Below are 24,945 nucleotides of genomic sequence, written 5' to 3' on the forward strand. Positions count from 1 at the left end.
AAACCACTGTAGTAGCACAGGCAGATAAACAGAAAAAAAAAATCTTATAGAATATTTATAGTTAGGTTAGCAAACCTGGCTTTTTTGGAGCAGAAATATTAATATCCAAAATGCTGGTAGCTGATGATTCTGTCACAGAATTACTCTTTCCAGAGCCTTCTGGTTTAGTTCCAGTGAATGGCAATGATACACATTCTGTGGGAAAACAATGGTCAAAACATGTTAGTTGCTGGATATTGGTTTGCAGTAGCACAGTAGATTTCAGAAATCCAGTCACAGCATAATTATCTTTTGTTGTTTTTTTAAAAGTGAGAAACCAAAACACTGTTGTATTCTCTTACCAAATACTTTAAGCTCTGATTCCATAAACACATGTTTCTTGAAAGCCTTTAGAAAGATTTAAGTCTCTGTTCCTCTTACAAAGATAAACAGCCTATCAAGCAATGATAAGCAGGTTTTATCACTTGCTTCTGTCTAAACTGAAGCGCTGTATGCACTATAATCTAATGTATCCATGACTGCTTATTCACCCACCCCAAGGCTTAATAAAATCACACTAACCAGTTACAGATGTATCTACTTGTTCTTTTGTATTCTTGCTATTGTTCGATTCCAAAAACAATGCAGCTGTTCCTGAAGCTCTGCTTTCACTTGGAGCTATCAGAATACCCTGTAAACAAAAGTCAGAGCAAAAGTAAATGAGAACTCAAGAGGAAAGGCACTCCTTAACAAACCAACCCACAAAGATTTAATAAAAGGATGGTCTGGAACACTGAAGCATTTGACACAGAAGCTAAGATCACACAGGTAACATTGCAGCAGCACAAGAAAAGTCACTCACTTCCTTTACAGCAACAAATGACTTCCTCTGCTGCTGTGGCTCCCTCTCTTCTGGTGATAAAGCAACACTGACTGTAATGGCAGTTTCTTCAGACTGAGATGTGCTCAGAAGTGGTTTCAATGAAACATCAAATATCTTTTCATAGTATGTTATGAGCAGCTCCACTACCCGCGCCTGATAAGGGTAATCCACAAGTGACGACAAAGAAACTGTAGCATCTGTTTGACGTGGCCTGATCAGAGTTGGGCCAAATATTATGCCAAGGTTGCTGGCTGACATTTTATTTTCATCAGACTGTTCTGTAACCCTGCATAAAGAGGGAAAAAAAATCCCAAACCCCAAGAGTTAGGGGGTTTTACTACTTCAGAACTATTTAGACATAATATTTTAATATCTAAAAGAGGTTAAAAGACAATAAAAAAACTGCAGGTGGGTTTGGTAGGCAGGCAGAATCTTCAGTGCAGGCTGCATTTAACAGCAGCTTGGACTAAGCACTTCCCACACAGGGTGTTTTTATGTCCTATTTGGTTAATGTTATTTGTGGCTATTTGGCATTTCTGAGGTTGGGGAAAAGGACATCTCTCTCATTCTCAGTAATAATACAGCTGTGGCCCAATGTTACCCATTTTTATTGGTGGTCATCAGCTTTGTACATCCTCATCACACGTCATCATACAATCCAGCATTTGGAGGACAAGTGAAATGTAACTGGAGAATGGTTATTAACAGACACGATACAAGTTTCAATTTTCCATTAATAGCCACCAAATCACTGCCCTGAGTCATATCCTGATTTAAATCATACCTAGGTCCCTGCAGCTGCCACTAGTTACTACTGGCTGACCCCAATGCTGGCACTAGCAGTGAATCAAGAATAATGGAGCTCAGCTCTTTCCCTCTCTTTCTATTTCATATTCTTCTCTCACCTGAGAATTCATTACACTAGAAAAAGAAACAGCAACAGAACAATGTCTTTTAAGGCATATATGACTTCTTCCTCTACAGTCATCAAAAGTGTACAAGGGTTTCCTAGTACACAGCATGTAGCAGTTCATTTTCCAACTTCAGTTTGCGTTTAAAGTCTTTTCTCACCTGTGAAGGTGTCCAATAAGGTACTGAAGAGTGTTATAGTTTGGTACAGGCAGTTGTTTCAGAAGATCTTTAATTTTAATGACGATCCTATTCAGTTCAATACAGATTGACTGTCTTGTCTTTGATTTGGGGCTAGCTTGTTTAGCCTCCAATTCCTCATTAACAGTCTGGCTTTCTTTTGCAAGTCCAATGAACTCATTGTAAAGTCGAAACAAAATCAAGGGTTCCGGAAGCTGAAGAAATAAGAACGTTTCAGAAACATACTCAAGCCTGAATTTTAACTTCCTTGGTTTCCCTCCTGTTATTCTTCAACTTTGGTCTAGCATATTTTCTTAGATGAAGATATTGTTTAATCCATGTTCATTAACCCAAACCACAATTTGTCAAAACCAATCCCAGGTAACTAAAACACTCCTCCCTACACCTTTCTCTGGAAATCTTTTGCTAGCCCTTTCCTGCAATAGCTTCAAGACTAAGCACTTATCAATACAGGTACAGATTTCAAGAAAGTGATTCCTATGAGGAAGGGTGTTACACTGCAATGCACAAATACCATGATAATAGAGCAGTTATTTATTTTTCCAGTCTTTGATAGTGTATTACATGTGGTATTAAGTTTGGTCCATATTCCATTTTTAAATTGGATTTTAGGCTATGTAAAATTTGTTTTTAATTGTGATTTAAGTATTCTCTCAGTATGAAAATGAATGTTAATACTAATAATAATTAAAAAAACAACAAACAACCAAACAGAAAACCCCCAAAAGACAAAAACCTCAAAGCTGACCTATTGGCATTGTCCCAACTTAGACAAAAGCAAAATGTAGGAAGACTAGATAAAAACTCAAAATAATTCATTTTAATAATTAGTCTTAAATAGGGTTTAACTCAGGACTCTGTCTAAAAATGTCTCAACTGCATGTTTCTACCTAAAAATCACACCAACAGATCAGCTACAAAGGAAGTAATAAGACCAGAAGAAAACATGTTATTTGACTTTTTTTTTTAATTATGAGCCCTATTAAACATACAGCACAATGCCTCAAACTGGTACCCCAGTATGATGTATATAATATGCTACCTTTTTACTTGAACAAGTAGGCAGAGTACATATCTGTAATTTTTCAAAAGCACTTAACTTAATGGTGATGATCATAGGATTGGAATGCTCATCTCTGACAGCCAGCGTAAGGAAGATTACAGGACCATGCAGCTAAAGATTGTTCCTTTCGCGGTTAACAAGTTTTCAGAGTGACTCAGTAATTTCACTGGGCAACATCCCAGCCTCATTTTTTCAGATACATACTGAAACTGCTTTGGAAAACTCAATCATGAAGTTTTAAAGCTCCATTTCAAAAGAAAAAGATGGATAATCCCTCCATAATGAACACATCATCATGACCATTGTGTTTAATGAAGTTTTTGTTAGCATATATTAACAGCAATATATTAGCATCTGCCTGCGCATGGAGGCAAGAGTATGGGAATGTTTTAAACTTCACATAAGACAGGTAAATTTAGTAACGGGAAAGGTTTTAAAAATTAAAGCTTCACTACAAGCATATAAAGAAAAGCTTGTTCTGCGTATGGTACTAATATTTAAAAAGACATTATGCCCATGTGGAATACAGATTGTAATACCAGCAGCTTTCCCTGCCCCTGTCACAGGCTCCATGTGAACTAAAGAAGCCTACTGCAAACATACAAGGCACTCATTTAATCTGCTGCAGGACTGCTGAAAAGGATTTTTTTTTTTCCTCTTGTACTGAAGAAATATGCTACACTACTTTGGTTTTCCATCTGACCTCTCAAGTACATACCTGGCGGAGATACAACTTGAGAACATTACTGATATCATGTGCATAGAGTTCTGAGAGCTCAACTAAATCCTTTCCATTTTCAAAAGCTTGACAAAGCTTTTCAACTCTTGATTTGGCTCCATTCACACGATAGATGCCCTGAAATTAAAAGACCAGCACAACTCTTAATTTGGAAGGCAAGTGTAAACCACAGATGATATCAACAGCACAGCATTAATGTCTTACTTTTTTTTTTTCAGAAGAAGATTTTCATACTTAAGTTTCATAAACAAACTTGAGCATACCTTGACATTCAGCGCTCTGCTTTCAATTTCTGACGTACACTTTTTGATGATGAAAGGAATGCCATCGGGAACATTTTTAGCAGCTTGGGCAAATTCCACTCCAAACAAGTGAAGCCTTCCATGAAGTTTTTTGTGCCCACATTGAATAGCTAAAGTCTCTAAACATTTTTTATGGCATGCAAGTGAACACTATGGGGAGGAAAAAAAGCACATGGTTTGATACAATCTGACACCATAAGAAATATCTCTGCTGTTTGTCATCCCACATGTGAGCAAAAGGAAAGATTTATTACTCTGTTGTGCTTTTGAGTTCACGATGATTCTACAAGCCACAAAGTTTGTACTTTTTATACAGAAAAATAATGCAAGTTTCCAAAACTCCCGACTTTACATAAATCCCAAGCAGCAATTTAAACTACTTTTCAGCTTACCTCCTCACATTCAGCTCCGTGAAATACCACTAAGCTGTCACATTCTCTGCATTTAGATGGAGCTCTCAGCTTCCGTAGTTTGTGTGTTTGTGCTGCTTTGGACATATTAGCATTTCTAAAAGGTCCTGGAGAATTTGCAGTTTCAGATGTCAGATCATTTAAACCTGGAGAGAATTTCTCTGTTACAGTCATTCTAATATCTACTACTGGAATAGGGTATTTATGCTGATTTTTTAGAACCATGCTGCAGAACACAGAATTCTGTACACAATAGCAACTATCAAAGTAATCAAAAACATCTCAATCACAAGGAAGCAAAACAATGTTACAGTTTATATAATGGACACATTAACTATCAAATAATCTTACATAAAAGTGGAATCAAACAATCAGTTTTGCATTTTTTAATATTTCCGTTTTCTACAGCATTAATGGCATGTGGAAGTATTAGGACATTTAATTCCAACTGCCCTGCAGTTCAGGCAACTATTCATGAAAGTTTCATTCTATGTATTTCAAAATCCTGTACTAGAGGATGAAAGATGACATTATGGTTTGGCCTGTAGTGTTTCTGAAATACTTAAAGAATACTTTGCAGCAGGGAAGAATTAACACACACTCACAGCAGAATCCATATAAAATAAAAAACAAACACTGATTCTCAGTCCCCTATGGTAACATTAAAATATTTTCCAGAGGATTCTAAAACAGAATAGCAACTGGTGCTTTTTGTGACAAATTTTTTTTCAAGCAATTTACTTAAAATGCTATCAAGAACTCTGTGAACCAAACTCATTTGTTTTACAGATGAAAACTTAAAATTAACACATAGAGTTAATTGCCCAGAAAGCTTCTTAAAAGCTCAAGTATTGACTAAACAATACCACTCCAAGTGAAAGTTTGCATTCATTAACATGTTGCCATACTTGAAATCTGGTTCTAAATTAGTGTTCTTAACCACAGGCTCATTCCTAGAAGGCAAAGTATACATTTATGAAATAAGGACTAACTGAAGAATTTCCTAAAGGCTTTACTGAGCAAGTGCCACAAACATTTCAGAAATAGTTTGTAAGTACTGCAGACATCCCATAGAACTATTTCTGATAATCCAGTTATTCAGGTTTTAGTACCTGTGGCAACATTGTCTTTATACAGCCAAAATTCATTTGAAAATTAGAAATGGTCTGGTCAAATGTGGGATAGACATTACCAGACTTGCTTATCTAAGTTGAAAAGGGTAAAATCTCAGTTATTACCCTAAACATCTGGATCCACTTTTTCCAATTTGCAAATTACCAACTCTCTGTATCTGTGCATTTCACTTCGAATTTTCAAAGTGATCTTACATACCTCATTGCCATGCAGCTAATTTTAAATGCAAATGTCTGGAGGGAATGGTTAGTGGATCATTTATGTTCACCTCAGGAGGGTGAAGACACTAGAAACGTTCAAAGGCTGCCCATATAGTTAATCTAAATGCATGAAGACAATTCTGCACCACCTCATTAAAATGACCTGAACATTATTCTTCAGTTCTCAACCTCAAGTGGATGCACACTGTATTGAAAAGCAATGCTGCTGGTAATCACAGCCTTGTTAATGTACTTTTCTTAAGCACATTAAAAGGAAAGCCACACTCTACAACAAAAAGCATCTTCTGGGGAAATCAGGTATGGAAACAACATTACCGCACTCTGAAGGAGATGGTGGCTCTCTTTCATCAAGATCATCTGCAGATGACATAGTACCAGTGGAAGGTGTTCGGGGAAGTCGTCTTTTAAAATCCCCTAGCAGATGAGAAAAATTTTCAGGAAGCTGTAAGCATCAGTTCCACCCAACTGCTAATTTTCGTTATAGGCTCTGTCCAACACTTGCTAAACTAACAACGATGTCTTCGTTAATGTAAAACAGTCCGAAGAAAAGACTTCAAAATAGTACAGCAGTGAGGGCAGCTGTACCTGGGCTAGCAGATGGAGAATCCATGGATCGTGACTCACTGCTTCCCCCCGCACTTTCAGAATCACTGCACATTCCTCCACTCTGGTTGCCAACTGACCATGATCTGAACGGTGGTGGCCCTCGCATTGCTTTTGAAAAGAAAATGCACAAATTCCAAGTGTCAAGGACAAAATTACATTTTTTTTTTTTATTTAAAGACTAACTATGATTATATTAAAAATAGGAAAATATTGCAGAAGTTACACAAACATGCAATATAGTGAAAAAAAACACAGCATATATTCCTGTAAAAGTTTCAGGATGTAAGAAAAAATTTCAGAAACTAGAAACTTGTGCTTTTGCAAAAGACCTGACATCAATGTAGTATTTACAAAAACAATGAATTAAATTGCTACAGTTAGTTGAAATAGTTTAGTACACTGCACTTGACAATACTAGCTGTTTGAATTGCATTTCACCTTTCTTGTCAAAGAATCTAGGTATTCATACAGGCAGTTTTCCATTTGTCCTTATGCTCAAGTACATAACTATTTTTATAGGTTTCGAACTTTTCAAAATACATTTTTAACCCTTTCACTGCTACATTTCTGACAGAGACATCAAACCTGTTTTTGTCTGGTATTTTTATTTAGAGACTGAACTCCAGATGAAATACAGAAGAACCACCTTGGATATCTGTGCTGCTGGAAGATCTCTTCTCTCCAATCTTTTGTGAACGATGATAAATTGGGCTTCCCACATCATCTAAGGTCTGAGGAGGAAAGTCTCCTGAACACTGAGATAAGTTACCATGTGACGTATGGACACTGTTGGTTGATTGCTTATTAAAAACCCTTCAGAAAGAATAAAGTAATTTGAAGAGTGATTAAGATATAATTCAATGAAAAGCAATGTATTTTTTTATCCCTGGGCACTAAGAATGCTTTAATTGCTGTTCATGAACATACATATTTGACATGTAATCATTAAAGCCAAAGTTTAAAAAAAAAAGGTGGCAATTTATTTTTAATTAAATATGTGCAGTTTCCCAGTCTTCCCTCCCCCCTGCCCCATAAATCAGCTTTTCTACATCTCTGCAAGGTATTATGACTGTTGTTTTGCAGACTTCGAAAAAACAGTAAATCTGTTCATCTAAAGATCAGAATAATTCAGAGGCTATTGCATCCTACTTTTGGAAGAAAGCATAAAATATTCTCTGCCCAGCCATCAGGACCATTCACCTATAAACATACAGGCATTAAAAATGCTGTGCTTTTTTAAAAGCACAGAAAATATTTTGAAGCTGCCAGAGAGCTTATAATGAGTCTGTTGTGAAAATCTGCTCTCAAGATAAGGACAGAAAACTGTTAACAGTAATTAATGTAAAATGCTGAAGCACCCTGTGGACAAAATGGCCTGCTAGCCAAGTTTAGCAGTCAGGAAGCTGTTCCTTAATCAGTTCTACCCTATCCAGCTGAAGGAAATAAAGACTTAAAATATTATCATTTGCATTTGTCCAAGCTACTGTCCCTTAAATAAATACAGACCTAAACAATAAAAATGATCACTTCAAGTACACAAAGAATCACAAGGCCATGTCAAAGAAAACAAAAGGTGGGGAGAGGGGAGGAGAAGAAACACACTCCTATAAATCTTAAGCAGTAAATAGCTGGGAGAGCACACAAAGAGCATGAAATTTTATGCTCATCAGTTTCTCAGGGAGCTGCATAGTTAAATCCTCCTAAGTCAAAGTTTATGAGTATAGCCTAAATCATTCTTAAAAGGCAGGAAATTTACAGACAAGAACTAAGAATCTCAGCTTTAACTTTGAATTTCCTGGCTTTTGTTGGTAGAAGTCTGACTCAAGCTTTAGGTTTTTTGTATTTAGTTTCCTTTGAAAGACCATGACGACACTTTCCTGTAGAACTGTGAAACACACAGATTAGAATGGATATTATGGTATTTTAGTGCCAAGATGACTATTTTACAACAAGTTAAAGGTGGAAAAGCGTTTGGCATACTGACAGGAGGAGCAGTCTTTGTCTTGTAGTCTTTACTTCCACATTAGCTGTATCTTTAATAGATTAACAGTAAAAACTGCCATTTCATACAGGTTGGAAAAAAATAATTAAGTTATAACACAAGGACATGTGGACTCTCAACTTTTTTTTAGTCACATGAGACAGAAATCGAGCAACACTTCCTGCCAAAAAGTTGCCAAACGTAAACAATATGAAAGAAGGTAGTGCAGCAGCAAGGCCTGCAGAAGAGGAAAACTACCTCCTCAGACTTTCTAAACTGATTGTCAAACACTGCCACACCACACTACAGAGTGCAAAATTTACATTTTTCATATTAACCAGTATCTACATTAAAACAGGAACAAGTCAGTTCTTGCACAATTGTCAATGTTCTAGCAAGTCTTATTACACAAAATGACATTCTGCTTCATAATTTAAAGTCAGGTTTTAATGTCAACATTATGTGTAATCTACCAGAAGATGAGTCAAAGAAATAGAGAATGGTAAAGTATGGTAAAACACCAGGATTCATTTAATTTCTCCAAAAATATTGTTTTACTGGTGAAACACATGTGCCTAGCATTTAATTCTAAACCAAGCAAATGCCACCTGTAGTTTGGGACTCACCCATCAACCTGGGAACTCTGGGTTTCAAAAGAACCTGATTCAATAGGAACACCTTCCTTTGGCAAACTTTTCACAAACTCTGAATACTGCTGACCAGGGTCATAGAGTTTGGCACTCTCACAGAGGGATTGGCAGTTAACTGGAAGAGATACAACCTGAGCATGCTGCAGCTGGAACAGGTTAACTGTTGCCTGTTAGGAGAAAAAAAAAAAAATTCAGTATATGTAGATTGTTTACTAGATATTTCACTTGCACTTTGCTCAACCCAAATTAATATCCCAACAGAAAATTATTTAAACAGTAAGACTACAAAAATTCTAGAAAATAGTAACATTTGTAGGGATAGACTTCGTGCAAGATTCCTGAAAGTCAACTGCAAAAACTTCATCTGTAGTATAGATACCAGTATTCATTTTCTCTCTTGGTTATTGAATCCTCCAGGTAGCAAAGGCAATTCCAATGGCTACCCACTTTGGGTTGATCAAGACAAACAGCAAGGTTTTTTGCTACCAAAAAGGCATTTTTTGTGCTCTGGAGGGATTCTAGTCACAACTACAATGATGAAGTGGTTGGAGTTCCAAACCCAGATGAGCTTCATATCACCTTAAGACAAGAAATGGACAAAACTCCTTGTCCCAACAGAACAGATTAACTGAACACTTTCTTTGTTAAATTACATAAAACTTCTAAAATATTTTATCACAAGGCAGAGACCAGGGAAGGGGACACTGCATGGGTGCTTCTTCAGCTTTGGGGTTGCAAAGTAGTTCGCAATGTAGATATACTTGAACTGACAAGTTTGTCTAAACTTTCTACTGGTCTTATGGGTTGTTTTTTGGGTTGCTTGAGGATGAAGCATGTGTATATATTTGGTTTCCACCCCCTCTCCCCCAAATTAAATTGTCTTTGTCTCATCTAGAAAAAGTACACATCTATTGGCATAATGTGCTCTTAAAGCTTTTTTAAAAACGTGTGTATGGAGACATACTGTAGATATACACGATCCTTTGCTTATTTACATGCAGTAAATTAATACATTAAATTAGTCACAACAGGTCCTGTAATAATTGAGACTGTCATCAAGATTAGCAGGCTCCATACTGCTATCGCATTTAATGTCCATTCTGTTCATGAGCCCATCATCTTTGCTTATGCACTAATGACAATAATGGAAACAGGGAGCTGTACTCTTAAGCAACGGAGTAACGGTACTGCCATCAATATTCTTAGATTTTACAAGAATTGCATAGTCAGGGTCTTGCAAGGCAACAGCTCATAAAAACCCCCAAACCATTCAAGACATGTAACACCCCACCCGCCTCTTTTTTTTAAAGCTCTAACAGAAAGAGACCACCACAAACATATTAAAAGTTTTCCTTCTTTTTCTATTGGCTTGACCTCTGTCCTTCTGAAGACTTTCTATTTTAAGCAGTTAAGACTAAGAGAAAGCCCCATCTACAGTGTTAACAATATTTATATATCTGTGCCAAACATATTTTAAAAAGCATGCTTACAGCTTTAAGAGTAAGATCACACTGGTAAATAAGCTCCCGAAGCTGTGTTAAGACATCACTTTTAAAGCTTTCCAAATCATTTCTTTTTTCTTCAACCTCTGCCATGCTTGCTTTATAGTGTTCATTGGCCTCTTCAGCCTAGAGAAAACACAAGTATAAAGGGTTGATGGACTACAGACAGGCCTTGATATTATAAGCAAGAAAAAACCCACCAAGATGCTTGTAATTGGAGATTCCCATTTAGGATAAAAGCCCAAAAGAGCATAGCATGATTACATTTAAGAATTAAGAACAGAACGCTTGCTTGAATACTCCCATTGTGAAAGCCTGAGTAAAACCAGTGTAGGCGTAACTGTAAAAGCAAGGAAGAACTCTTACTTTTTGAAGAGCTTCCTCTTCTAGCCTTCGTTTTTTTTCCAGTTGCTTGCTGAAATCTTTCACAAAGCTTCCACTTGAGCTAAGATGTTCCTCCTCAGCACGAGCAGTGCATGATTTTGCCTTTTCATACTCATCTTGACGCTGTGCATATAGCAATTTTGCTTTTCTTAGAGCAGCTTCCAGCTCTTGCTGCAGAATGCAACAAAAGGAAAGACACAAAAGACTTAATGATTTTAATTTTCCAGTTATTTAATGTGAAATTAAGTGCATAACAGCCTAGTTTGAAAGTTTTGTCCTTTTTAAGAATTTTAGATTGAACATTGTTAGATACGAAAGAAATACCAACCATTTTCTTCTGTTCTCGCTGCCAAAGCTCCTTGATATCTTTCCTTTGTCTATCCAATTCATTTTTCCTTCCAAGAAGAGGCTAGATAGGAAACATTGAGTACATAAAAGGCTTATAGGCTGCAAGTTTCATCTTTTGAATAAATCTGTGCTGTTACAGAACTTCTTAAAAACCGAAACAATATCTTTGTCTTTTTCTTTGAGCTTACCTGCACAAATTTGTTAGACTGGAGAGCAGCAGCTGTTTGTTGCCAAAGTTGATTGTTCTCAATATCATTTTGAAAAGCATTAATGAATATTGATTGGAATGGCATATAATCCTAAAATTACACACAACAAAACATTAATGTTCTAGGTAAGGTGGAGGTATGCTGACATTCTACATGTCTGTATAATTGAACTAGATTTTCAATTAAATTTAGTAAGGTATTATATGTCTGTGGAAGTCTGAGTTAGGTCTGAATATAGGAAAGGAGTAATTTCTCAGCTATGCCTCATCTTACTAAGAAAACACTCTGAAAGAGAAGTCTACAAGTCCAAATCACAAAGCATACAAGATATTAGACAGAAAAAAGCATATTGTGAAAACTACAAAGCTATTCTGCATTTTCAACAAAAATAAATGTATATATCCAAATTTCCATAGGAGATGGGAAGACATAAAATACAGCAGATGTTTTAACCAGTGATTTACAGTATAAATCAATTCTGTATCAACTTAAAAATCCATACCTCAACATCCCCAAAGTTTTACTTTTGGGCAAGGCATCCAATACATATTTAAGACTTCAAAATAAAGCCCCTAAGATGTACTCACCTGGTGTCCAACAACAGCTTTAGCAGTTTCAGCCATTTTTGCTAGGTTTTTAGCACACTCCACTTCTGTTAAAAAAAAATAAAAATCACAGTTACTGTTTACACTAATAGTTGTACCACATGCTAAATAAATGCTTTTTACATTTTTTGTCTAACAGATAGGCTACAGAGGGGCCCACCTTCACTTTGTTTCAGGCCTTTAATTACAGGAAATGTGCAACAGTTCTGTCCACTTCAGTGGAACAGCTACTAATTTAGAAATCACATTATTGACAGTCTGCAGCACAGAGGCCTGACAACAGATTTAATTTCATCATGACAAAGCTGATTAAATGCCAGAAAGAGCCACTCACCCAAGCTAAGCTTTTTCTCTACCCACGCGACTACATCCTTGGTATATTTTGACCATGCTTTAGCATAGGACAGAGCCGATTCAATTCCACTGTCATTTCTTAGGAGCATGCTATCAACCTCCTCGGCTCGAAGATGTCCTGAAAATAAAGCATCGAACACAAAGAAGTGAATTTTAGACATGACCACACACTGAGAGCAAAGCCAGTATTAGCCAACTGTGAATGCTTAAGCAGCTCTGATCTTGAGTTGGTCTTTAATGCTAGTTGATTCTAAACAGGACTGACAAGAGGTTTTAGAACAAATTAAAGGGTCACAGTATTTTACCTGAAGTAGTCATATGGTCAGCATAACTTTCTTAAAGAAAGTGACCCAACAAGTCACTAATAATATGATGACATAGAGAAGTGCTTCAGGCTGTGGTTCTTCCCCTCCGCCCCCGAAAAGCAGCCCAGGTTGGTCATTCACAAAAGCATACAATATCTGCAATAGCATATTTTTTTACAGTGAAGTTTTAATGGCAGCATAGGTGTAAAAAAGTGACCAAGCAACCTACTTAAAACATTTTAGAAGATGAAAACACAGATACAGAATGGTGTTTATTAATATTAATGACCTACCTTGAATATCATCCCTCTCATGCAGTGAGCCCCCAGATTCCACAGAAAGATTCTCAAAAGACTAGTGTACAAGAAACAAAACATTAAGTTAGCAAAGAAAAGCTCTCACTGGAACCGACAGCCTAACAAAATAAAAGGCATCATCTGCCCCTTTCTTTTTTTGCAGATAAAGCAACAAACTGTACTGTAACTCCCTCTCATCTAAGGCACAATACCTTCTAAGCTCCCATAGCTGTCAACTGAGACATAACAAATAGCAAGGAATCATTATATACCTTTAAATCAACAATCTTGAAAGGCTGTGATGAAAGAGTTAATTGTTTAACAAATCAGGTTAAGTGACCTCCAGATTTTTTTAGATCCCTGCCTATCTTTTAAAAAGCATTTCATACAGACCTAATGTCACATATACATATAACACACACCATTCTACAAGCCATTAGAATCCTGTATTTCTTCCTCAAGGGAATAAAGTTACCATTTCTCCTAAATTACTTGGTGTGCACTGTAGGCACAACAGCTGACTAGCAGCACTTGCCAATGAAGCCCTGACAATCAGTACAACCTGACAGAATTTAATCCAATAATAAAAGGAATTTAGCACAAGATTTCATCCCTACCTTTGTCCTCATGCTGCATGTTGCTACCCCTTTAACTGTGCAAGTTGAACTATTTGTAGGACTGTGCTGTAAACCAGGCTGCTGAACAAATTTAAATGAATAAAAAGCTTACCCAGTAACCACCACCTCCTTTAAAAAAAAACAAACTAACAAAACCCAACATAACCCTACATCATTTTAAATGAATAAACTACTCTTGAAAACTCAGAAGCAGAGAGCAAGCAGAAGACAAGGCCAAGAAATAGCTGCAAGGTGGCCTTAAGCTTTACAAGAACAGCTTGTTTCCATTTCAGACTTAGATGCCGTTTTATTTTCAGGCTTACAGCTAAAATAGAGCACACTAACAATGATGCAAGTAGTTCTTTTTTGTTTGTTTGTTTTCTTAAATGTAAATGGAAACTGATCATAAATCACACAAAAATCCTTCCATCATCATTGTTTACTTCACAGCAAAAGCAGCTTTCCATATACCAAAACATGCAAGGTATTAATCATCAATTACATTCAACAGAATCAAACTACAGTCTATGGAGCAGCTCCATTCCTAAGAAAGCAGAATACCAGTACAATTGCTGTTTAGTAAAAGAGAGTTTCAGTAAAATGGAAGGGCTTTTTCAGAACAGTTAGAAAATCCATCCAAAGCTATCTAACAACCAAACAGTAAAAAAAATAATCTGAATTTAGAGATGGATCAATATTTGGTTGCACAGAAAGCCTGAACATTCCTAGATTTAGGTATAAAGTATTATTGTCTTCAAGTAGATTTTAAAGTGGCATATAGTTGTTAGGGAAGAACAAGTAAGAGGAAAAACCCCATACTTTATATTAACTCAGGAGGCACTTAAAGTTCTGGTCCTAAAAATTATTTCCCATTCTAAAAGACTTAAATCATTTTAGTCCTGAGAACTGTCACTCCTTTCCAGTAGTTCAGGCACACAGTCTAGTTAGGGCAGCTAATCAATGCTCATTCATCCATCTATATTCACCCACTGTAAATATGTAATACCAGATTTTAAAAGCAAGTACATGGACAACCACTTTTACTTATGTCCTACAACTTAGTACCATAACTTGACCCATATAGCTTGCCCCCTCAAGCATCCAGTGACTCAACCCAGTGAGCCTAGCAAAAATAAAAAAACAGCCTGACTTCTAGACAGATTTCACTTCTCAACTTCAACCAGTCTCTTCTGCCTTTTTTCCCCCATTACTCAAGAACTCTCACCCTGACAGAGACAAATCTCTGCACACGTTTTGAAAATGTTATCCTTCTCCTTTATTATACTCTCAGATCTACATAGCATCAAATCACATCCAAATAGCTTGTTGAGTAATGAAAGGTCAGACATGCCTGTCTCGTCTCTTCCAATGTATTCTAAAGCTCTTCTGTTTTTAATTAAGAAATATCTTTGCTTCCACCTTGTACTTCTGGTTGTACTACAAGGGCTAAAATGAGAACAATTACATTTGCTAAGAGGGGGTATACATATCATTTAACTTAAGCTTCCAAGTGGAATGTCTGAACTAAAGAATGTAGACTCCCCTGCAGTCAAGAGAAGCAAGATCAGCCCCCACCCTCCTTAGAGCAAATCCTCAACAGCTTAGTTAGGGAGGTCCCCAACTTAACAGGCAATTAAAATATCTCTCCTTAATTAACCCTCAAAGCATTTACATGTTAAATTCTACCAAAATGTTATGCTCTAATATTTCTAAGATACAGCTAGCTGCTACATTCAACCACTGAATGTACACATCTACAGGAATGAAAAGTTAATATAGCTACTTCAGTATTTTGCATTTAACTCCTAACACTCAACACCTAGTTGGCCTCCAAATTGCTCTCTGAATTGCAAATCAAAGTGAAATGCTTCATCTGTTAAATGTGTATTTATTTGCCTGAATGAAAATGCACTTAAATTTAAGACAGATTTCCAAGAAATTGAACCATATCATCCTACCTGCTCTAAAATTTATAGTTGTTCCCTTCCACATTAGGAAAAGCAAATTACACTACAAAAAAAGACTTTTAAATATAAGCTAGTGACTTCTGGAGCATCTAGAATAGAATTCCTTCTTCATCTCGCTATATTCTAATTTGCCCTTGGTCGTCCCCAACCCCCATGTTCAGAATGATCTTTTAGCCAGGCATTCACTTTCACAATACAATACATGGGACCATCTCATTCCAGGAACACGATGCTTTTGCATTGCAAAGCCATTACAAGATTAAAATGTTGGCAAATTCAGCATCTTCCTTCTGCTGGTGAACTGAATAGCTGAAATAGTATTTGTTCAAATCATCTCATTTAAGTTACATAAGATGCTGGCTTCTATGCTATTTTATTTCATACTTTTTATCAGCAACCTAATCATCTGATTCTAAGTCTGCTGGAACCAGTTTTCCAAGCAGCCTCCTTCCCCTCCATGTTGTTTGCAAAGATGAGTTTTGCTGCAGCTACAGAAGTAGAACTTCTGTGATCATCCATCTTTTTCACATGTGTGTTATCAAACATAGTGAAAATATAAAAAGACTACTCAGCTGTAGCTGCAGAGCATTACTATGATCAAGCCTGTGTCAAAGAATGTGAAGCCTTAAGTATATTTCAATGAAGCCTTTAAACAAACCCACAATCTAAAATTTTTAACCTCGCTACAATTTAGCTTGTCATACACACCAATTATCAATTGCATTTTCCTTGCATGTAACTTTTAATTTGACTTGATTTACTTGAAAGTCTGCTTCTAGATACACAAAAATTTATAACAGAATTTGGTACTGAGCATTTTTTAATCTCACCTTCAAAGTGTTTGAAGGGGAGTTTAAAACGCTAATGTTTTTCTTTGACTACCTATAAGTTGACAGTGCTATTTCAGCTCTCTTAGTGAATTGTTGTTGAAACAGCTACAGCACAAACTGGGCTCTGGAAGAAGAAAAGGTTATTTTGTTATGAATATTAGTCTTTAAAAGCCAAACAGAGGTCATTAAACCTTTAGCTTCTAGGTCTAACAGGTCTGTTTAACTACTCCAGCATGCAAATCATTCAAGTATCTTACTTTTAAGTATTTAGTTCTTTTCACTTTAACAATTTAAAAATCTGAAATACAATTACAGTAGGTTATCATTTACATATTTGAGTGCTAGCCCTGTTGAGTCATCACTAGCATTCAGAACTGAGAATACATTCAAGTATCCAAAACCCTGAATGCATTTTTTTCATGGGTTTAATCTTGTTTTAACACTCAGTGTCCCAGCCCCATGAAGCACAGAGTTTCAGTGGAAATGAAAATCTCCTTTAAAAGATATCATTCCACGCTCCAAGAGAACATGTTTAGCCTACCCGACTTCTCCGAGATACAGGAAGTCCCAATGACGAGCCATTGTCTACATCTCCCATAAGGAAGTCTGAAACACTGCCAGAAAAACAAAGAATTGTGTTACTTCATTACTTTACCTCACCAAGCAATTTCAGAGCACAGAGAACAAAAATTCAGAGAGTGTTTCTAATATCCTTTAAAAGTTCTGCAAATAATTTTTAGAAGCAGTCTTATATTCCCTGCAATTTCTATACCATCATTTTCCTTGTTCAGAAAAAAACCCAAAACCCCAAAACACCCAAACAAAGCAGTAAACTTGTTCTGGATGTGATTAATTTAAATTAGTTTATCAGATAATATTTGTCCAAAAGAAAACTAAAGTTTTTGTTGTTGTTGTTGTTGAATTCGATTCGGCTCCACTGAGCTCTTTAAAAACTCGTTCTGGATTCCAACTTACACGTTTCCAAAGGTGAATGCCAACGTTTCAATGGAAGAAAATATTTCACTGAAGAGTTCTCTCTTGTTTTCTTCGTTAACTTCTTTGAAGTTCACCGCTTAGGAAAAAAAATTAAAACCAATGGGTGAGAGATGGGGTCAATCAAGCAAGTTTACTAGGCCTAAAGACAAATTTGATACGCAAAGTCTCCTACAGAACATGCAACATTATACTTTTCTGAACAATTGAAAAAACACAGTTTTAAAGAAGATTAGTAATAAAGTAAACACTAAAGGAAAGAAATTAACACAATCCAGATGCTTCCCACAATGAAATCAGACTACCCTTTCACTTCCTCTATTTTCCCACTTAAGAAGCAGCTTTGTGTGGGAACATGATGGTAACGTGAGGGGAAGAGAGAAACAGTCATTTACTAGCAAGAGTCAAATCACACAGCAGCAGCAACACCCAAAGTTGCTCAGAAATGCAGTCAAGTATTTGAAAAACTGTTTCTTTTCTGGGCAGAAATTTCAGAATTCAGACCAGGAGCAGTAGTTTATGGGGGGTGTCCCCCCTGCGACTGTATGTGATCCTATGTATCCATCCCAAACACAGGATATCTGGCTTGAGTATAGGCAAACAGAAAGCCACCAAAAGGTAGTGTCCATTGCAAAACCCTTTAATTATTAGCTCCGCAGTCTGGCAAAAGCCGTTCAGTTTTGCCTGTTAAAAGTGGGGAAAAAACTGAGCGTAACCGTCGTCGTTCCAAAAATAGGAAGAGGAGTGTTCCTGGACAAACTATATGATTTAAACTGGTTATGAAGACAAGTATTTAGCCACTCAACACTGAGCTTTTAACATGCTTCCATGACAAACTGGAATAATGAGACAAGAAGAATGATTCATCCAGAGTTTCTATTAACAACTACTGGACAAGCAGGAGGAGAGAGAAAGGAAAAGGCAGAAAGCACATCCATTTTTGCCTGTTTCCAGCTTAACTTCTTGTTCGTTGGTAACTGGGAAATTTTTTGTAGAAAAGTCACATACATTCCTTTGTGCCAAAGCTGAGCCCTCTGGATGGAAGTTTTCCCAATTTTACATTGTGAGAAGCGACAATTTCACATTAGTATTTATTTTTTAAAAAGTTTAATTTTTTTAAGCAATCCAATATTATTAATTATCTAGATGCCTAAGTTACACTTATGTTCATCTGTTTCAGAGATACCGCAATGACACATACAGCTATTCACCCCTAATTCATCACTTTTTGCAAGAACTGTGACAATGTTAATTTATGTATACTCCTTACATTTCAAGTACAAGTATGGAAATAATAGACCGCAATCATTTCTAGAAGTAGCAAAAATTAAATCACATTAAATTGTTGCCCATTCTATACACATTTTCTTATCAAGGTAACAGACTTCAATCTTGAAAAGTATTCAAACTTCCTGCCAGGTGCCTAAACACTAATGGGTAACAAACAAAGAAAGTACAGTAATCTGCTGCCCCATTAGACTTCCTTTGCGAAAGGAAAAGTTTTTAACTAGTAAATTAACACAGTTGAATCCATTCCTTTTTATACAACATGACAACACACCTGATCAACATTTTTGTAACAACTATTTCTATACAAAGGTATTACAGAAAATACGTATTCTTCTCATGGGCTATTTTCACAATTACTTGCAAATCTGGAAGAACGTGTTGTAATAAGCTTACAGTAAAAAAAAAAATCGCCACTTATTACAAAAATATTAACTGTCTCTGTTGCCACAGTTCCTTGCTAAATTAAGGCTTCTCCTACCTCCCCATTCTTCTACACTTCGCAATTACATAAAAAAATGCCTCTGGCACCTTTGTTTGACATAAGACTCAATAAAGCTCCACAGAATATAAATTTTTTTTTAACACCTTTGTAAATAGCAGTGGATTTCTTTATTTTTTTAAATTAGGGTTAGTTGAAAACTTCAGCTTTCCAGAGATAACACCGCTTATAAATCTAAACTTTGGATTCCAAATCATTAAGCAACAACAGTTACTATGAGATCTATTGATTACCAGCCACTAATGACTGGAAAAATCATTTGAGTGCCAGCACTAAATGCAAACTATTTCAAAATTAAAAGGAACCAACAAAAACTGTCTATACATTCAAAGCACTTACCACTGAGACATTCGTATATCCATTAGCTGCAGTGTCTTCAGAGAAAAAGCATTTCTTTCACTTTGTTAACGAGACATTAATATAGATAGCCTCTCCCTAAAGAAACGCTGTTTCACTCTGCCTTCCTGTTCCAGGAAGAGTTTTGTTAAGCTTTACACTTTATATACCAGAAAAATCTTTTCTTTTCAGGATCCATCACAAATGGAATACCAATATCAAGTTTTTCAGAATTACCCCTTCTCCCAAAAAAGGTTAGTCCAAGCTCTTAGTAATTCAGTGGAATACAAACAGCTTTCTTCTAGCTTACTACCACTGGAATGCTGATGTACTTAACATCAACTTTAAACCATGCACGCTCTTTCCCCAGGACATCCTGACTGCACACAATAGCTACTGACAACAATGAACTTTAGTAATCTTTCCAAGTCTGGAAAGGACAGCTATCTATCTATAGTTCTACAGATTTCAAAGCAAGTATACAACTTAACAACGCTTTTAAGTAAGAGTTTAGATGTCATGTAATGAACTTTAAAATAATCATATGATAGCAATACATTAAAATCTGGAATCCAGTACCTGAAACGCAAGCCTAGCTTGTATTAAAGTAGATGTGTATTTCCAAGGCTGGCAAAGCTGTCTTCAAATTGAGGTGGATTTGGCAACCTCATCAAAATGCTGCAAGACACTGCAAAGTTTCAACTCTTGGGTCATGCCATCAAAAGCTTTCTGAATCAAGCACAGAACAGGCTGGGGAACCACTAACAGCCATGGAAGTTTTGGAAGCCAGAATCCCAGAAGCTGAAGCAGTGCCTGAGGACATTTGAGCAATGCTTCTGAAACTGTGAAGAAGAGGCTGTCAGCTGTCAAGACCAAAGTGCAACCAGGGCCTTTAAAAGATGATGCTTAGACAGCTCACAGCGACCACAGCACACAAGCTTCTGCAATGCTCTCTTGTCCCCTTCCAGCCAAATCAAGACAGCACAGCCCAGAAAACCCAGGGGACACGGCCATGCTGGAGTCCACAGGAGTCCACTTGCTTCCTCCTTCCCCCTCCCCATAGACACATGCAGGACTGGCAGCAGCAAAGCTACCTTACCAGCTGCCTGCCTCGGCAAGTCTAAACTACACCAGCTTGCAGAATTTACTCTTTGCGGGTCAATTTTCTCATACCTAATAGACAGATACGGTAACTTCACCACCTATTTCCTTAGAAATAGATCTTCAATCCATACTTTACTAGCTGACTTTTAAGCAGAAAGCAACTGGCTGACTTCTTGGAACTGAATACCTTTACAACCAGTTTTCTGTCCTTAAACTCCCAACAACGCTTTCAAAAACCTTTCAGAACTATCTCAAAACCAAAAACACCACCCAAACAAACAAAAAAAACCAAGACCAAAACCCACTCCTTCTCCCAAAATGAAGACTTGTAATACTTGTTGTTATTACCTCTCATCTTTAAAAACGTGTAAAAAAAATGTGGGGAGCAACCTGAGTAAACAGCAGCAGTATACAGACTGGAAAGAGGCAGAAGAAGAGTATTCTTAGGATCTCACAGCTAGAGAGGATCAGTAGGCTGTCCAGGCCCCACTGTTGTACTTTTAGTTCTCTGTGCCATATAATTTCACCAGCCTGTGCTTACTACCAAGTCTGGCAGCCTCCCCAGCTTTAGCTGGATGCCAACAAGGCAAGTTTGAAGAACTGTTTCCTACTCCCTCCATAATAAATTTTGCTCTGAATTTACATCACAGATACACCAACAAAACTGAAATTACTTCACCTTGCTAGAGGTATTTAACTTCACTGCAGAACTGTTAGGAAAAAAACCCCAAACCTAAACAGGGAATTTCTACAAGATAAGTGCAATTTTCAGCTTTACCTGGATTTGCATTCATTCTAGTGATTCAATTTGCATTCAATCAAAAGGTGCAATTTAGAAAAAAACAAACCAGTACAAACTTGAATTCAGCATGGGATCAGGAAAACTGTGTACTCTGGGGCCATCAACTGTTTAAAGACACTGAGTGGGAAAATAACAACTATGATTATGATGGTGTGCCAGACTGGGAAGTGACTTCCAGAAACATGAGAGTAAACAGGTTCCAAGCAAGACACTTCAGGAAGTCTCAACTCTTCCAGATAATTTAAAAGACACTCTTTATGAAGCACTCAAGTAAGCATGTATAAGTAGTAGAGTCCAAGCAAAGAGGCCCAGTGAACCATGTCATGTCGAAGATATAACCAGAGAAATTAAGTTTCTTTTCCCCTACATTTTCCTGCAACCTCAGTTTAAAATGGTAAAAGTCTGACATTATCTGTTGTGCCAAATATCATTCTCTGTAGCAAGATTAAGGTAACATGCTATAGCTAGTTTTTCCTTCAATCTGTCCAAAGGAAAAGCATTAGACATCCAAAGCAGAACTACAAGCACATTCATATCATTCCCGCTGAAGGACCTGAGAAATGGCTGAGAGCCTTGAAGGAGGGGCACAAGCACTCTAATTTTTGCTAGCATTCAAAATATTCCCACTTACAGCAATTTAAAGGAGGTGGTCTGTCTGCACCGGACATTAGGTTTAAATCACAGTGCAACTTGTCACACTTGTAAGAATACTTCACAAGCCAGAGTCACTGACCATCACTGATTCCAAAGTTATTGTAACTGATTTCATTAAAGAGCAAATGCAGTTACTTGTCAAAAAAAAAAACATTTGCCCCTACATGAAGTTCCATATACAAACTAGATTTGAAACCCTAGCACTATGCAAAGATTCAAAAAGGTCTTTCTAGAACCTAAACCAGTTATGCTTCTATTTCTGAAGGGGGTGGAGGGGGAGGAAATCACATGTAAATCCCAGCTTGTTTCTATTTCATCCTCTCCTAAATAAACATCAGAAATTTTCCGTGCAAGGTTAATCTTCTTCCTAGTCATAAATCTGACTACAGATACAGAGTGCTTCCATGTCTTTTTATAGCTCTGTCCTCCAATGACAAGAAACAGATGAGTCAGATGAACTTTTCATAATGTCACATTAACACTGCCTGGGAAGACAAGAGGAAAAAGGATACTGGTTCTGTCCTACCAGCTCCTCACAATCTTGTCGCTTCCTGTTTATTCAAAAGTTACATTACTTCTAGTGACATAACCACAGCTGAAAACCTGTGAACACCTGTGTTACCGACAGGCTACTGTAAGCAAACTTGAGGTCTGATATGCTTACAATTCACCACAACATGCTGTATTTTTAGTTCAGCTTCCTCAGTTCCAGCAGTCTTACACTTCAGTTTGAATACAAACACAGACCAGTATGAGCCTCACACAAAAAACAGTTGTAAAAACCAAACAGGTGCTAAAGACAAACTGCCTTCACATCTACCACAGGTTATGCTGGGGGGAGGTAGGCCCTTTTCATACAGCAAAGGTTTTGCTGTTCTCAGAGAAGTAGAAGTAGGACCAAAGTATTGCTCAGAAAGAGCTGATGCCCTGCAAGTCCCCATTTCCATCTCCAGCCACATAAGGAATACAATACGTGGCTGAGCAAACACTGATAGGCGTTACTGAAGTCTTGATAAGAAAGTACCTCTTTGTATCAAAGACTACAAATATTGAGGCAGGACTGACCAAGACCACCTTCTTTAGCATGATCCGGAGCTCCGTTTCCTTGCAATTAACTTGGGAACTCTGCAAGGCCAAGTCACACAGCACTGGATCACAGGAACAACGATTTGCCACAGAGCGAGTTTGTGTTTGCTGTAGGCACAGAACAACCAGACAGTTTACACCAACCTCTCTGTTCTAGGTCCAGAACATATGCTGCTTATGAGACAGATGAATAACTCAATCAGAAATTAGTGAAAATGCTATGAACAGCAACTGCATGCCATAACTTTTCATTCCATCAGAAAACACTTTTTATCTATTTATTCAAGCTGGAAGAATGCATTTGTATCAGATCTATGCACCATATCATCACTGTACTTCGGATACCGTAGCAGGAGCCCTGAAGCTAGATTTTCAGTACTGTCAAAGCACTGCCAATGAGAAAATTATTCACAAAGTAATGTAACCGAGAGGGGAGAAAGTCAAAACTTGAGCCCAGTTCCAGCTCAGAGACGAAGACTGTTACCATAACAAAAACAACTCCTTTCATGCCTTTTTTCTTTGAGAGGTTTCTCATCATACAAGATCATATTTAAGATAGTTCAAGTGAGCTATGGCTGAACACAGACTTTTCAGATGTACCTAAAGTATGGTCTTACAACTTGACCCACTTGAACACATCTGACAGAAAACTGGAAGACATAACTGTTCTGCTTTTGTTTCAAGTGGCATTCTTAAAACAATAGAGTGGAGTTACTTTCAAAATTCTGTAATTATACAATATGCACAGTGGTTTCTTAACAGTAGGAGTTTTTTTCATATCTAAAATAATGCAATCCCTCCATGACTGTAGCTCCTCATAAACTCAATATATTAACAGCGAGTGAACTGTACAATGCAAATGTTAGTGGGTAGCCTACTTCAAGTGCAAACATATTAACTATATGAACTAAAATCTGTTGGGGAGAAAGTTAGAAAGTATTTGTGAATATCTGTATTGCCAAGAAAAGGCTTAGTACTACAATTATTTCTTCTGCTAACTACCAAGGGAAATGAACGAAATCCTAAAATAACTATTCAAAGAACAGCTACTCATCAAACCAAGTAGAAACAGATATATACAAGAAAATGTATGAAACACCAAAGCATCTGCCCAGGGTTCAGTGCTATTGAAACTGTATGATGGAACAGTGACCACCAAGAAGAGAAAAAAAATATGTACAGCATCAAATTCAGAAGGCTGCGAGTGCTCTGGAGGAATGGATTATGTAATTCAACAAAGTGCTTAATTCTCCACTTCAGAAGTGGAGGGGTAGGAGGGAGAATATATAAATCTAGATCTGGAAAACTGGTTCAGCACTAGAACTACATAAAGTGACCTTGGACTTACCATACACTTTAAACCGAACACAAAAATTGACAAAAGGCCAACACAATTATGGAGTCAATCAACAATGTTACCATGTGAGACAAGGAAAGTAATTCTACTGTTTTACTCTGTAATGTTAAACTTGAACAGTACAAACAGTGATCAGTTTGGGACCCTGCATATCAAGAACAACCTTGATAAACTATGTAGTCCAAAGAGGATAGATATTATTGCAGTAGTTTTTGGAAAAATGATTTAGCAAAGGTTGATATAATTTGATTTACTTGCATACCTGAAGTCAGTTCTCCTCAATGTTTCTTAAATTAAAGAAAGAGCAGTTGAACATTGTCCTGCGTTCA

The 24,945-nt window shown here is 37.0% G+C and overlaps 1 protein-coding gene across 6 annotated transcripts in view; it reads right to left on the reverse strand.

Annotated features, from left to right (window-relative positions):
* Positions 1 to 24,945, reverse strand: part of ARHGAP29 (Rho GTPase activating protein 29) — a 54,434-nt gene that overhangs the window by 2,349 nt on the left and 27,140 nt on the right. For 4 of the 6 annotated variants that reach the window (XM_069789295.1, XM_069789292.1, XM_069789293.1 and 1 more), the window contains 20 exons: positions 17,471 to 17,567; positions 17,037 to 17,109; positions 13,079 to 13,139; positions 12,461 to 12,598; positions 12,109 to 12,173; positions 11,501 to 11,611; positions 11,293 to 11,373; positions 10,947 to 11,135; positions 10,569 to 10,706; positions 9,055 to 9,245; positions 7,094 to 7,260; positions 6,427 to 6,555; positions 6,157 to 6,255; positions 4,469 to 4,632; positions 4,038 to 4,226; positions 3,754 to 3,891; positions 1,934 to 2,166; positions 842 to 1,148; positions 562 to 670; positions 76 to 195 (listed from right to left, as the gene is read on the reverse strand). In XM_069789295.1, the coding sequence (XP_069645396.1) occupies positions 76 to 195; positions 562 to 670; positions 842 to 1,148; positions 1,934 to 2,166; positions 3,754 to 3,891; positions 4,038 to 4,226; positions 4,469 to 4,632; positions 6,157 to 6,255; positions 6,427 to 6,555; positions 7,094 to 7,260; positions 9,055 to 9,245; positions 10,569 to 10,706; positions 10,947 to 11,135; positions 11,293 to 11,373; positions 11,501 to 11,611; positions 12,109 to 12,173; positions 12,461 to 12,598; positions 13,079 to 13,139; positions 17,037 to 17,109; positions 17,471 to 17,567 (2,799 nt within the window). Of the gene's footprint in view, positions 1 to 75; positions 196 to 561; positions 671 to 841; positions 1,149 to 1,933; positions 2,167 to 3,753; positions 3,892 to 4,037; positions 4,227 to 4,468; positions 4,633 to 6,156; positions 6,256 to 6,426; positions 6,556 to 7,093; positions 7,261 to 9,054; positions 9,246 to 10,568; positions 10,707 to 10,946; positions 11,136 to 11,292; positions 11,374 to 11,500; positions 11,612 to 12,108; positions 12,174 to 12,460; positions 12,599 to 13,078; positions 13,140 to 17,036; positions 17,110 to 17,470; positions 17,568 to 19,616; positions 19,735 to 24,945 lie in introns of those variants that run through there. The other 2 variants (XM_069789297.1, XM_069789294.1) reach the window with 2 other exon arrangements.

The sequence above is a fragment of the Haliaeetus albicilla genome, chromosome 8 (assembly GCF_947461875.1).
Source record: "Haliaeetus albicilla chromosome 8, bHalAlb1.1, whole genome shotgun sequence".
Classification (NCBI taxonomy): domain Eukaryota; kingdom Metazoa; phylum Chordata; class Aves; order Accipitriformes; family Accipitridae; genus Haliaeetus; species Haliaeetus albicilla.